Genomic DNA, 14301 nt, shown 5'->3' with positions numbered 1-14301 from the left:
CAGTTAGGGTTCCCTGCCCTGTGGGAAGCCCAAGGTCCTTCCCCCTCCATCCAGGTCTAGGAATGTGAGCATCCAAACAGACTAGGCTCCCACAAAGCCAGTATATGCAGTAGAATCAAAACCCAGTGTTAATATCATTAGCTTCTCAGTCAGCCCTTATTGTCAGCCACATTCAGAGAGTCTGGTTTGATCACATGCTCCATCAGTCCCAGTCGAGCTGGCTTTGTTTAGCTCCCATTAGATAAGCCCCACCGTCTCAGTGGGTGGGTGCACCCCTTGCGGTCCTGACTTCCTTGCTCGTGTTCTCCCTCCTTCTGCTCCTCATTTGGACCTTGAGAGCTCAGTCCAGTGCTCCAATGTGAGTCTCTGTCTCTATCTCCATCCATTGTTAGATGAAGGTTCTATGGTGATCTGTAAGATATTCATCAGTGTGGCTATAGTATAGGGCCATTTCAGGCTCCCTCTCCTTAGCTGCCCAAGGAACAAGCTGGGGACATCTCCTTGGACACCTGGAAACCCTTTTAGAGTCAAGTCTCTTGCCAACCCTAAAACAGCTCCCTTAATTAAGATATACATCCCTGCTCCCATATCCACCCTCCTCCATCTCAACCGTCCCATTCCCCCAGCTCTCCCCATCCTCCCCTTCTCACTTCTCTCTTTATAATCTCCTTAGCTTGTTGCCATGTAATAGAAAACTCTTTCTTTAAACCTTTGCTATTTACTTGATTTTTTAAATGAAATTCTGAGGCCTGCAACATACTTCCAATCAATAACTGATCAATTTCTGCATTACCTTGTGCTAGAGGACCAGGCAGACCCATATAGGATTGGATGTGTGTTATGTACATAGGAAAAAGCCTATTCCTGATTATGACTTACACCTGGATAAACAATGAAGTCAATTCTATACCATCTGGTATAAATTCAATGGTTTCAATATGCAAGTTAACTCTTTCTGCATATTGTGAATCTGTAACTATATTAAGAGGTTCTTTAAAATCCCTTAGCACCATAAGAATGGCATATAATTCTGCTTTCTGGACAGAATTATAAGGGCTTTGTTCCACCTTACTCAATTCTCTGATTTGTAACCTGTTTTCCCTGATTTATTTGCATCAGTATAAAATGTATGGGCTCCAGTTATTGGTGCATCATGTACAATTCAAGGAAGAATCCAAGAAGTTCTCTTTATGAGGTTAAGTCTATTACTTTTGGGATAGTTGCTATTAATTTCTCCCAAAAAATTAGCACAAGCTCTTTGCCATGGTTCATTGTGTTCTCATACCTTTTTTATTTCATCAGTAGTGAAAGGCACTATAATTTCTGCTGGGTCTATACTTGCTAGTTGACAAAGTCTCAGTTTACCTTTCATAATTAATTGAGAGACTTTTTCCACATAAGTTTTTAATTTTTTACTTGGTTTATGTGGTATAAATATCCATTCTAAAATAATATCTTCCCTCTGCATTAAAATCCCTATAAGAGAAATTCTGGAAGTGATGGAGGAAGGTTATCTGTCTATGTGTTACTTTCATTGGTCAATAAAGAAACTGCCTTGGCCCTTTGATAGGACAGAAATTTAGGTAGGCAGAGTAAACAGAACAGAATGCTGGGAGGAAGAATGCAGTTAGGCAGACGCCATAGCTCTCCTATCCGAGACAGACACAGGTTAAGAATCTTCCCGGTAAGACACCACCTCATGGTGCTACGCAGATTACTAAATATGGGTTAAAGTAAGATGTAAGAGTTAGCCAATAAGAGGCTAGAGCTAATGGGCCAAACAGTGTTTAAAAGAATATAGTTTTCAAAAAAAAGAATACAGTTTTCATGTAATTATTTCAGGTAAAGCTAGCCAGGTGGCGGGAAGTGGCCCGCCGCCAAACACAACAGAGTGGCTAAGCTAGTGGTGCAAGATCTGGACGAGATGAAAAGCAGGCGTGCCCGCAGCTCATACTACATGGATGCCTTGCACCGTGCCCCCGTGTCTGCGCTCGGTGCGCTTGAACCCAGTTCGTGAGATTCGGGCAAGGGGCAGGAGGTTAAAATACACAGACACACAGACAGACAGAAAGACAGCGACATGGGTCATCCTTGAATTCCCCAAGATTGCCCCATTTATTGTGTTCAGGGGCAGATTATATAGAGATAGCCACGCCCCAGCCAAACCCACCAGAAACCACTCTCCTGCCATCAGGAACTCCTGAATCTCTCGTGCTCAGAGCAGCTGTAGGCACTCAGATCAGGGGATTACAAGAAATTCAGGATCTGGGGTCTCACTGCTCCCAACATCTTCCCTCTAAATTTTTTATAAAACAGTGTCTGATCTTAAGTATTTGGGGGAATGAGGGGTCAGTATCTCCAGGTAACATGTACTTCGGGCACTGCTGTGGCATCCGCCAGGCTAGGCACTGACTGGACTGAGGCAATGTGCCTTCCACCACAGCCACCTAGCAAAGCTCTGCTCCAGCTGCCTTCTAGCCCCAGCTGCATTCGTTTTGGGTCCAAACTGGTGCATGAAGTGGAGCGGAACTCAGGAAAGCAGGATTGCTGCTCTGCAACCACTGAAGGGGCCCCACTTAGGGAATTTGGGCATTGTCAATCTGTCTGGCTACTTCCTGCTGAGTGGGGACACTGCATTCTTAGGGGTATTTACTGCAATTCACTGCCATTTTCCAGTAGCGCTCAGACGCGGGTCGCGGTCTTGCTGCGCTTCTGCACCCTGAGGCCCACACTGGAAGCGGGCCTAGCATTCTTGCCTCATTGGTCCTTGAGGCAGGTCCCAAGGTTCGCACGCATGGCAGCCCCTCAGCGCTGGCCGCCTGGAGCCGCTTGGCCTTGGAGCCGCTGCCGTTCACACTCCATTGCAACATTTCAGGGGGTCTTTCTCGGTGATTCAAACCACATGAATATCGAATAAATCCTTAGGCTCTCATCGTCTGTGGAGACAAAAACAGAACCTCCTTTCCAAAACATCAAATTCTTAAGCCCATATTTTAAAGTCAAGATACCTTTCTTAGCAGTTCCTAGAATCAAATGTCTTTCTCCAGTCCAGAACACAAAAGACAACACAATCAACATATCATACATCAGTACACATTTATCTTTTTAAACTATATACATTCTTTCTATCTTTTCCCAATACATAAGTCCCCTCTGGCCGGGGACAACCCTGTTTGTTTACCACTCTTTCTCGGTTGGAGTTCCACTTGCTCAAGGATGTCAGGATTAACCATATACCCCAATCCACCCTTACCTTCTGAGGGCAACCTCTCAGCATTCCCTAGTTCCCAATATTTCGGCTTGCACCTCCAATTGCCGATATCTCGGTGGGAGGTGGGAACCTCCAATTGCCACGCACCGTGCCCTGTGTCTGCATTCGGTGCACTGGCACCCAGTTCACGAGATTCGGGCAAGGGGCAGGAGGTTAAAATACACAGACAGACAGAAAGACAGCGACATGGGTCATCCTTGAATTCCCCAAGATTGCCCCCTTTATTGTGTTCAGGGGCAGATTATATAGAGATAGCCACGCCCCAGCCAAACCCACCAGAACCACTCTCCTGTCATCAGGAACTCCTGAAGGTCTTGTGCTCAGAGCAGCTATAGGCACTCAGATCAGGGGATTACAAGAAATTCAGGATCTGGGGTCACACTGCTCCCAACACATGGAAGGCAATATAACTAGGATACAACTAAGATTTGGATTCACCCTATCCACATGTGCCTCCTGTAACTTTTCCTCAACCATTGTCAGTTCCTTTTCTGCTTCATCTATTAATTCTCTGGGACTATTCAAATCTTTATCACCATCTAAGGTTTTGTTTAAATAAACTATTAGATCAGGTGTTATCCCAACAGCTGGTCATAGACTGGAAATGTCTCCTAACAATCTTTGAAAGTCATTAAGAGTCCGTAACCAGTCTCTCCTAATTTGTGCCTTTTGTGTTCTAATTTTCTGTAAACCTATTCTGTAACCTAGGTAATTAAGAGAATCTCCTCTTTGAATCTTTTCAGGAGCAATTTGTAATCCCCATTTAGGCAAGACTTTCTTTACTTCTTCAAAAATCCTTTCTAAAGTATCTTTATTTGAATCAGATAACAAAATGTCATCCATGTAATCGTAATTTATAGACATAGGAAATTGCTTACAAATTATTTCCAGTGGCTGACTTACAAAATATTGGCACAATGTGGGACTATTGAGCATCCCCTGTGGGAGAATAGTCCATTGATATTTCCTAGTAGGCTGAGAATTATTATAAGTAGGCACTGTGAAGGCAAATTTTTCTCTATCCTTTTATTGTAAAGCTCTAGTGAAAAACAATCTTTCAAATCAATAACTATAAGAAGTCATTCTTTTGGTAATAGAGAAAGCAAAGGAATTCCAGATTGTAGAGGACCCATAGGTTGAATTACCTTCTTGACAGCTCTTAGATCTGTCACCATTCTCCATTTACCAGATTTCTCTTTTACAACAAACAGGAGAATTCCAAAGGCTGGTTGATTCTTCAATATGGTGAGCATCTAGTTACTGTTGTACCAGCTGTTCCAAAGCCTGTAATTTATCTTCAGTGAGAGGCCACTGCTTGATCCATATTGGCTTCTCAGTTAACCATTTTAAAGGTAGGGCTGCTGGTCCCTCTAAAGGTTTGCTAGTTGCTGTATGTTCTTGTATATCATGAATGGCTGGTGACCTTTTTCCATAATACCTCATTATATCCTTCCCAGAATTATGAGTTCCTGGGACTGCAGGAATGTTAATCTGGGTATTCCATTGCTGTAGCAGGTCATGCCCCCATAAATTTATTGCAATATTGGCTATATATGGCTTTAGTCTTCCCATTTGCCCTTCAATCCCTATGAATTCAACCCATCTCATGCTTTGTTTTACACAAGATAGGGTTCTAATTCCCAGGAACTGAACATCTACCTCTTGAAGAGGCCAATTCGGATGCCAAGATTCTGGAGTAATGATACTTACATCCGTATCCATATCTAATAAGTCTACAATAAAAATGTCATTTATGCCAACTCTAGGCTTTGGTCTTTGTTAACAGAAGTCTGCCAAAATATATGTTTACTCTGTCCTACTGGATTTTTGACTCATCCTCCACATTTAACCCATCATTTAAAACAGTATCGCTTTTTAGAGCAGGCACTAGATTTTTTAATTTTCTTGGTGAGTCATGTTCTCCACTGTAACTGGGAATGACTGGGCCACTTTTGGCTTAGGGACCTGCGAGAGGCCCCTCAAGCAGTTTCCCAATGGTATCCGGTTTCCTTGTCTTTCTGTTGTTGACCTGCATTCATTGGTCCAATGTCGGCCTTTACCACACCTCTTACATATACCTGAAGACTGAGGTCTCCTATTTTTGTCATTCCCAGAGGAGATATTATTCCTAGAAATTCCTTGCCTGCAATCCCTTTTCAGATGTCCAAATTTACCACAATTAATACATTTGGCAGTTTGATATTTCCTCATTGCTTTAGAAATTGCTTCTTCTACCCAAGATTCATCATTATAGCCAAATGTCTCAATATTCATTGTATGAATCCATTCATCCATAGGTGCTGATCTAGACCTTAAAGGCCCAATTATCTTTTTACATTCTAAGTTTGCATTTTCAAAAGCCAGAGATTCAAGAATTATTTATCTAGCTTCTGGGTCAGTTGCTCCTATTTGCATAGCCTTAATTCATCTTTGTGAAAAGTCAGTAAAGGGTTCTCTCTGTCCTTGCCTAACCCTAATATATGATTCAATCCTTTTTCCTGATTCTTGTATCCTATACTAAGCATTCAAGGCTGCTTTGTGGCATAGGGACAATACTTCTTCATCGTAAAGAGCTTGGACCTGTGGATCAGCATATGCTCCTATGCCAAGACATTGATTTTGGGAGACCTCCACATATTTTGCTCTTCCTTGCTGTTCTATATGTTTGGATCTTTCTCTGAAATAAATTCGAAACATCAAGGAAGGTCCATCATCCAATACTGCAGACACTAACTGAGACAAATCATGGGGGCGTATCTCTGACATTAAAAGCCCAAGTTCTTATCATTTCCTTAACAAATGCAGAGTGCAAGCCATAATTAATGAGAGCTTGCTTAATTTCTTTTATATCACTCATTCCTATTGGCGTCCATCTACCTTCTTTGGCTCCCTTTGAGCCTTTAGAAGTTGACACTTTGTCAGTATAAATTACAGGGAATGATGCTAAAACACTTGGTAAACCAGTTCTGACAGCCGGTAGTGGCATTGTATCCTGTCCTTGGGCCTTCTTACCCTGTTCACTAACTCCAATAATTTCCTCATTCATTTCAAATTTTTTTTATCATTGTCTCTCGTAAGGCCTGAATCTCCTGACCTGCATATGTTTCTAGTGATTTCATTAAGGTATCAATTTTTTGTCCCCCATTCTTCACCTGTGAATCCAAGGTTTCAATGTTTCCCTCCAAAGATAACATGTCCTTCTTGAACTTTTATTGGATATCATGTAGATTGCCATCCTGGAGGTACATTCTGTCTGTTACTTTATCAAAATTTTGTGATAACTTCTGAATATCAAATTCAACAGTATGAACCCTTCCAGGTAAACCTAGTACCCTTGGATATGGAATCAATTTTGCCTATCATAGTAGCCACTTGTTCAGATAACCTCTGATTTTCAATAATTTTAATCTGTTAATTTCAACTAGCTGTTTATTATTAGTCTGTAAAGATTATATCGTTCCTAGGAGTGCCATATTCTTCCTTAGTGATAGAATATGGAAAAGAAAACTGAAACCTAGTAACCAGTAAATTGAGGTATCCCCATAGTCATATAAACCTTGCATGATATAATCCATTATATTAGTAAAGAAAGCAGTAAAAGTTGCAATGGAAATGAAAACTGCCATATTACCTATTTTCCAACATATGGTGCTGTTGCAGAGTAGTGACTAGAACCAATGCAAAGATGACAAAAACAGGGTCCTGTTTCAGTGTCTGCCTTGGTATTTGTTAAAAACTGGGAAATATGACTTGCTCAACAAAGTAAATGTAATTAAATCAATTTCATACACGGAACCAGAACCTAGAATCCAGGGGTAGTGAACAGCAACCCAGAAACTGTGTATGCCTCCACATGACAGAGTTGCCCTGAGGGGTCGTAGTATTCAGGAACCGCTTGTGCTCTGACTTGCACTGCTTAAGTGCTGCACTGCAAGGGAGATTTAAAAACCACTCAGAAAATAGCAAACCATGAGGGCAGAGACTGGCCAGCCCCATGGAGCTTGGGAGGTGTGGAGTTTAAATCCACGTGGGGAGGCAAACAATAGGGTGTGGGGGGGGCTTGAAGACAATCCGAGGCGTGAAAAGAAAAAATATATATATAAAGAATTGCAGCAAGAAAAGCCCCTGTGCGATATTCTATATTGAACTGCTGGCTCCACACACAGACTGCGCTGAGAGAGGGCTTGTGCCAAGCCGAGCAGGCGGCAGGCAGCCGAGCTGGTGGGAGGGGGGATTCTAAAACCAAATGTTGGGTGCCAGATGATGCCATAAGTCACAAAACAATCCCGCACCAGTTTGGAATTACGAATAATAAAAGGGTTATTTATTTAAAGGGAAAAAACATACAGATCATCATCCTAGACAACAGCCCTCTGCACAATCAGGAAAGGAGTCTAGTAGCTGGAAGTGGAGCCGATTGCAAAACAGCGAGCTCATGACTACCACTGCTTTTTAAAGCCAAAGAGACCATGCTCAAGTGGGCTGGTATCTTAAAGGCTATTGACTAAAGGAGCAGAAGGAGCTCCCGCAGCACCTGGATGTTGAGGGTCGCCTCATTGCAATAGCCAGACTGGAGACCCCCTTCTACCTTTCACTATGTACATTCTGGTTAGACATGGGGTGGGGACCAATGTGTGAGCTTTCAGGAAGAGAGATGGCCATGCCACACTTTCTGAGTGCAAGCACTTCAGGAGGCAAGAAATGGGTCCTTTGAAGAGAAGCAGACCCCTACTGAGGCAGCCCTTGCCTGTGGACAGCCTAGATACAAGCAGGGCCCACATGAGCAAACAGGAACCATCTAGTTCCATGACTGCTCTGCCTAGGCTCCACCTTCTAGAAGACATTCACTGAGGGAATGAGGGCCACTTAAATCGCAGGGTGCAAGTAGGACCTGAGTGGACCGTGGAAGGCCGGCTATAGTCAGCGGGGCCCCAGGAGACTAGTGAAGTCAGTATGGTGTGTGCTGCCCCAAACAGGGTTGTCCTGTGGAAACTAGCCCCTTGCCCTCTCCATGGACCATCAGCCTTCCCTCTCGGAGTCGACCTCTGAGGTCCCCGAGATGTGGAGACATGAGGCTATCTTGGAGTATATGGACATGGGGTCTCAGAAGCACACCTAAATGGACGTGGGGTCTAAGAAACCCAGCTGAATGGACGTGGGGTCCCAGAAGCCCAGCTGAATAAACGTGAGGTCTCAGAAGCCAAGCTGAAGGGACATGGGGTCTGATAAGCCCAGCTGAATGGACGTGGGGTCTGAGAAGCCCCAGCTGAATAGACATGGGTTCTCAGAAGTCCCAGCTGAATGGACATGGGGTCTCAGAAGCCCAACTGAGTGGTATGTGGTCCCAGAGTCCGGCTGAATGGATGTGGGGTCTCAGAAGCCCAGCTGAATGGACATGGGGTCTGAGAAGCCCCAGCTGAATGGACATGGGGTCTAAGAAGACCCAGCTGAATGGATATGGGGTCTAAGAAGACCCAGCTGAATGGACATGGGGTCTGGGAAACCCAGCTGAGTGGACGTGAGGTCCCAGAAGCCCAGCTGAATGGACGTGGGGACCAGAGTCCAGCTGAATGAATGAGGGGTCTGAGAAGCCCCAGCTGAAGCACACAGGCCTAGAGTCAAGGTCGACTATATGTGTTGACAGTCCTCCACCCAAGGCGAGAGTGAGTGTGGGAAGAAGCCCCCTCAAGCTTCGGCAGCATCCATATCCAGGGACCTAGTGGGGCTGGGAGCCATTTTGTGAGAATCAGGCAATGGGGGTTTGGAACCATTTTCCTAAGGGCCTAGAAGGGTGAAGGGTGAGGACCAAAGCGTGCTCCTTGCATCCAGGGCTGGGGGCTTTGAGCCATTTTGTGAGGTTCCCGGAAGGGAGACCTTCAAGCTGGACTTCCTACATCCGGGGCTGGGGGTTTAGAGCCATTTTGTGAGGTTCCCAGGAGGGAGACCATCAATATGTTCTTCCTACATCCGGGGCTGGGGTCTCAAAGCCATTTTTCGAGGCTCCAGAAGGACCCAGCCAGGCTCATCTTCCTACATCCAGGGACCTAGCAGGGCTCCGAGCCATCTTCCTTGGGGACCAGAGGGTATCAGACACAACACGCTCCAGGTATCCGGGTATTGGAGGGATCAGAGGCATTTTCTGAGGGGCCTGAAGGGCGTGAGGGATGGACGAGGCGCTTCTGGCATCAGGCAATGGGGGTTTGGAGCCATTTTCCTAAGGGCCTAGAATGGTGAAGGGTGAGGACCAAAGCGTGCTCCTTGCATCTGGGGCTCGGGGCTTGGAGCCATTTTGTGAGGTTCAGGAGAGGGAGACCTGCAGACATCTCGTGCCGCATTGGGCACCTTGGGGGCTCAAGTCCTAATCTGTGGTGCCTGGGAGTCGGTCAGAGGGCTCTTCCTGCTCCCGGGAATAGGGAGCCTGGAGCTGTTTTCTGACCTGACTAAGGAGGGTGACGGCCATGCCCCGTTTTCTGAGTGGAGGTGAGCGGTTTCGGGATCATCAGAGGCCCCTTTAGAAGAATAAGTTGTCAAACACGCTAGTGTTGGCCCTTTGCTTAGCTTTGGAGTTAGCCTGAACCTCTGGCTAGGAGCAAGTTCAAGAGTATGGCAGACAGAAGCTCCTCTCATTTCCATGGTAACAGTCAGTTGGGAGAGTAGACAGGGGAAGATGCTCCAGAGAGAGGGACCCACAGAGTTTCTACTGTGTCCCAGTAGTGAGCCCTGCAGCAAATGGGGGCCCAGTTGCCCTAGTGAGCACTGAACTAAGTCAGTCACTGTAGACAAAGGAGCGATGTTTTTTTCCTCTTTGGTTTGTTGTTCTGTTTCTTGAGACAGGGTTTCTATGTGTGAGACTGGGCTGTCCTGGAACCAGCTGTGTCCACCAGGCTGGCCTCGAAGTCAGTGAGATCTGCTTGCCTCAGCCTCACTAGTGTCAGGATGATATGCTTGTGCCACCACCACCGCTCCTCTCAAAGGAGTGACTTTTAAGGGGTCTGGTTACACCTGACAGTGGCTTTGCATTCAGCATGTCTGTGGGACCCTACTGGACTGGAGAAGCGACACTCTGCCTAGAAGGTACCTAGATGGTATTTCCACTGTGGTGCACCTGGAGGAGGAATTAACATGTTTCCCCCCCTTCCTCCTAGTATGTGCTGTGCCTTTCCTTCTACTGAACTATGTCAAGGAGGAGGGAGATTGGTCCTGGGGTAAGGCCTCAGAGATGTAGTGGTAAGGATCCAGGGCCACCAAGGAGGAAACAGTCAGACCTCTGATACAAGACATACAAAAGCAGCCCTTGCTGTCAGCACAGACTAGCAATGGGGTTGACCGTGGAACGCAGGTGTCACCTCTGACTTGGGGTTGAGGGGATGGGGTGGAGGCTCACAGGTGGCTTGGACCTGAAAGATGGATCTGAGAGTCAGGAAAGGCTTTGTGAGGAACAAAGAGAAAGGAAAGATTCAGAATGTGTGAGATAAGTTTAGGGCCTGCCCACTTTGCCCGTCTTCAGCTGTCAGGGCCCTGGCATATCCAGAGTTGAGACAAATTCACTTCTCAGGACTGTGAGCGTTTTCAGCGGTGGGGACCACCACGGCCCAGAGGGGAGCATGCCTGCTCGTCAGAGGTGATCTCCATTTTCCATCAGGATTCCAGGTGAGCTGTCACGGTCAGAAATGAACATGCAAAGAGGGCCCCATTCCCCAAACAAGAAGACTGCACAAATCATGTGTGCCCCTCTTCTCATGCTGGGGGTGGGAGGGTGGGAGTGGGGGCTTCTGTGACTAGCTTCCTTGGACTGCATGACTTGGGTTGAGGCCTCTATCGGAAATGATGACCTTGTTCCTAGGGTTGATATCAGATCAGCAGTGGCAACCACGTCTGGAGAGCAGCAGGGTTCTGCAGAGTGTGGGCCTCCCACGAGGACTGAATCTGAAGGAAAGAGCCAAAGGACCTCACTGTCTGGGTACGACCTGGAGTCCATGCTCAGGGGCACCAAGGGCTTTTTGTACTTCAGCATGTCAGAGTCCTTGTAGAGGTGGGAGCCCTGTAGAGAAGAGCCCTGGACACGTGGCCATCATGGCTGTTCCCCCACAGGGGTTGATGGGCTGTGCCACCAGCTCTTTTCTCCTGAGAGGATGGTTATAGGGCCGCCAGGTGTGGAACTTCCCCGGAGTGGGAGACCTTGTCTGAGCCGAGTTCTTGGTTAAGTCAGCTCCTGGGAAGTTCCAGGAAAGGATCCCAGGAGGCAAGTGAAGGAGACAGTGGTCCCCCCAAGGACTTCCTGAAGCCCTGTCTCACAGACAGTGCTGGGAGGGGCTTCAGGGCTGAGTCTTCTGCCCTGGTTCCAGCCGATAGTCTAAGAGAGCTGAGGGGCCTGCTAAGAGCACCTTGGCCTAAGGCATCAGAGGGAGGCTAGGGTCTGTGAGGACTCCTGATGACAGTTGAGAGAGTCCCCTCAGCCAAAGGCCTTCCTGACAGCTGTGGAAAAACGGAGACACCTTGCCTGAATTCCTTACCCTCTCCCATTCTTCTTTCTTTCTTACAGGCATAGTCTCTTGCCTTAAAGACGTGGGACCCAGGGATCACGGGGAAGCTTCTGGGACAAGCTATTGATCAAGGGGAGAATCGGGCTGGTGGACTGTTCTAACCCAAAAGAGTTACTCTGAATTGACCTAACTCTTTTACCTCCCCCAACCCTGCCCCCCGAAGAGGTGTCAGGAGGTGTAAGGTGTCCTCACTGCCTTTTGTTCCCTCTCAGAGACATAGAAACTTGTTTTGAGACTTTACCTCACACAAGAAGAAGCACACACCTGGGGAGCGGGGCTCCTCTTCTTCCAGCCTCTCAGAAGCACAAGCAGTACCAGAGTCCTTTGACCCTAAGTGCACTCCCCAGGCAAAATCCAGTCACAGGTGCTTTTTGAGAGTTGCCCAGGGAATAACTGTCAGAGTCCTCTCATCCTCTCCCTTCCTCCTCCAGGCCTTTGAGTCTTCATCTCTGTGACCGGCACGTGCCTGTCCTGTCTGTGTTCCCAAGGAAACTCAGCATGGATCCTACTGAGACCAGCCAGGGCCTCCACCTCCCTGACAGCTCTCAGTCCCAAAGGGAGGCAAGGGGTGTGGTGGGAGTCCAGGTCCCCATATCTGAGGCGGGGGAGGAGGAGGCCACTGCCACCACATCACGGGGGGTGTCCCTTGGAGGAATGCTGAGTTCTCCCCACAGTGCTCAGAGAGCCTCCTCTTCTCCCACTGCCGTGGGCTTCATTGCAGTGGCACCATCTGCTCAGGCCTCTGGCAATCAAGCTAGCCATGTGGCTAACCCCGAGCCTCCACCGCAGAATGGGCTCAGTAGCATGGTCGTGGATTTGGTTCTCTTCCTGCTCCTCAAGTACAGGAGGAAGGAGATAACAACTAGGGCAGAAATTCTGCACATGGTCATCGGAGATTATGAGGCACACTATTCCATGATCCTTAAGAAGGCCGCTGACTGCATGCGGCTGATGTTTGGCCTTGAGATAATAGAAAATAACCCCCTTGAGCACACCCCTGTCCACTCCTACTCTCTTGTCCATGCTCTGGGGATCACCTATGATGGGATGCAGCATGGTTTCCCAGGCATACCCAAGACAGGCCTGGTAATAGTCATACTGTGCATCATCTTCATAGAGGACGATTGTGTCAGTGAGGAGGTGTTGTGGAGTATATTGAATAGGATGGGGCTCTATGCCGGGAGGGATCATTTCATGTGTGGGGAGCCCAGGAGACTCATCACTGAGCATTTTGTGCAGGAAGGGTATCTGGAGTACAGGAGGGTGCCAGACAGTGATCCTCCCAGCCATGAGTTCCTGTGGGGCCCAAGAGCCCATGCTGAAACCACCAAGGTGGAAGTCTTGAAGTTTTTTGCCAGTGTTGTTAAGCAGGATCCCATATCCTATGTTTTCCCTATGCAGAGAGATGAGACTGAGAAGTCTGAGGCCATGATCCCCCAAACAGTGACACTCCTGCCTGACCAGCACACATTCTAGTGTAGTGCACTGGCAGTTTCCAACCAACATCAGGTCGGGCAGAGTCACATCTAAGAACTGAACCCTCATTGAAGTGCTGGTCGGAGGAGTTGGGAACCTTTTCTTCTTGTTGTTCTGACTGGGTGATTTTGGCATTCTTGGTATTTCAAAATGTTGCTACTTTTACTGCAAGGTTCATTAGCTGGAGATGTTTTCATCTTACAAATGGAATTAGGAAAGCACGTATTGTTTACACTGATTAGGATAATTTTATCATTCTGTAAACACTTCAGAATGATTCATATCTAATTTGTAACATATTTCAAGATACTGTGGCATTCGTATCGGGATTACCCACTCAATGCGAAAGAATTTGGGATTTTCATGAAAGAAAGAATAAAATTATTTTTGATTGCCTTACTAGTTGTAGATTCCTGTTCTTGTTAGCTAGTGAAAATGAGAGTTAAAGTCAGGTGATTGCTGACATTGCCCCATTTCTCCCCTGTAAATAGTATATAATATACTGTACTTTTAGGGGGTTTCGAGACATGATTACTCTGTGTAGCTGTCGCTTTTCTGATATTTGTTCTATAGCTAAGGCTGGCCTTGAACTAAGAGTTCCACCTAGCTTTGCCTTCCAAGTGCTGGGATTAAAGGCATGCACTACCATGTCCAGCAATGCTGTGCTTCTCAATAATCTTATTTGGCATAAGATATAGCTCATGCTATATCTTCTGACCCCAGCTTTTATCTTCTCTGTCTTTTCTATCCTTATTTCCTGGCACCTTCCTGTTATGTGATGTTTTGTTTGTGTTCTGACAAATAAAGTTTGCTTGTATTTGTAGGGTGGAGCTGGCTGCTGATTAACCATAGAGGTCTAGAAGCCTGTACAGAGAGGAGACAGGAAGTGGGGCAGAAACACGAACTCTACCTTTTTGGATGGAGGAATGGGAGAGAGGTAGATGTTAGTATTCAGGGACACCCTGGCACAGGACATCACATCCTGTGCCTGCCTACATAGCAGAAGTTACC

General features: G+C 46.7%; 1 protein-coding gene across 1 annotated transcript; it reads left to right on the top strand.

The window, feature by feature from the left end:
• Window positions 1-10764: 10764 nt before the first annotated feature.
• Window positions 10765-13290, top strand: LOC119804502 (melanoma-associated antigen 10-like). Its single transcript, XM_038315897.1, has 3 exons — window positions 10765-10921; window positions 11115-11231; window positions 11814-13290. The coding sequence occupies exon 3, from the start codon at window positions 12313-12315 to the stop codon at window positions 13288-13290; it is 978 nt and encodes a 325-aa protein (XP_038171825.1). The 5' UTR covers window positions 10765-10921; window positions 11115-11231; window positions 11814-12312.
• The last annotated feature ends 1011 nt before the right edge of the window (window positions 13291-14301 follow it).

Source organism: Arvicola amphibius, chromosome X, assembly GCF_903992535.2.
Source record: "Arvicola amphibius chromosome X, mArvAmp1.2, whole genome shotgun sequence".
NCBI classification, from domain to species: Eukaryota; Metazoa; Chordata; class Mammalia; order Rodentia; family Cricetidae; genus Arvicola; species Arvicola amphibius.
The sequence above is the reverse complement of the archived record's forward strand: the minus strand, read 5'-3'. Positions and strand labels throughout refer to the sequence as shown.

Bases quoted from the DNA above. Each gene is read 5' to 3' on its own strand.
- LOC119804502 (XM_038315897.1), top strand. From the start codon at position 12,313: ATGGATCCTACTGAGACCAGCCAGGGCCTCCACCTCCCTGACAGCTCT.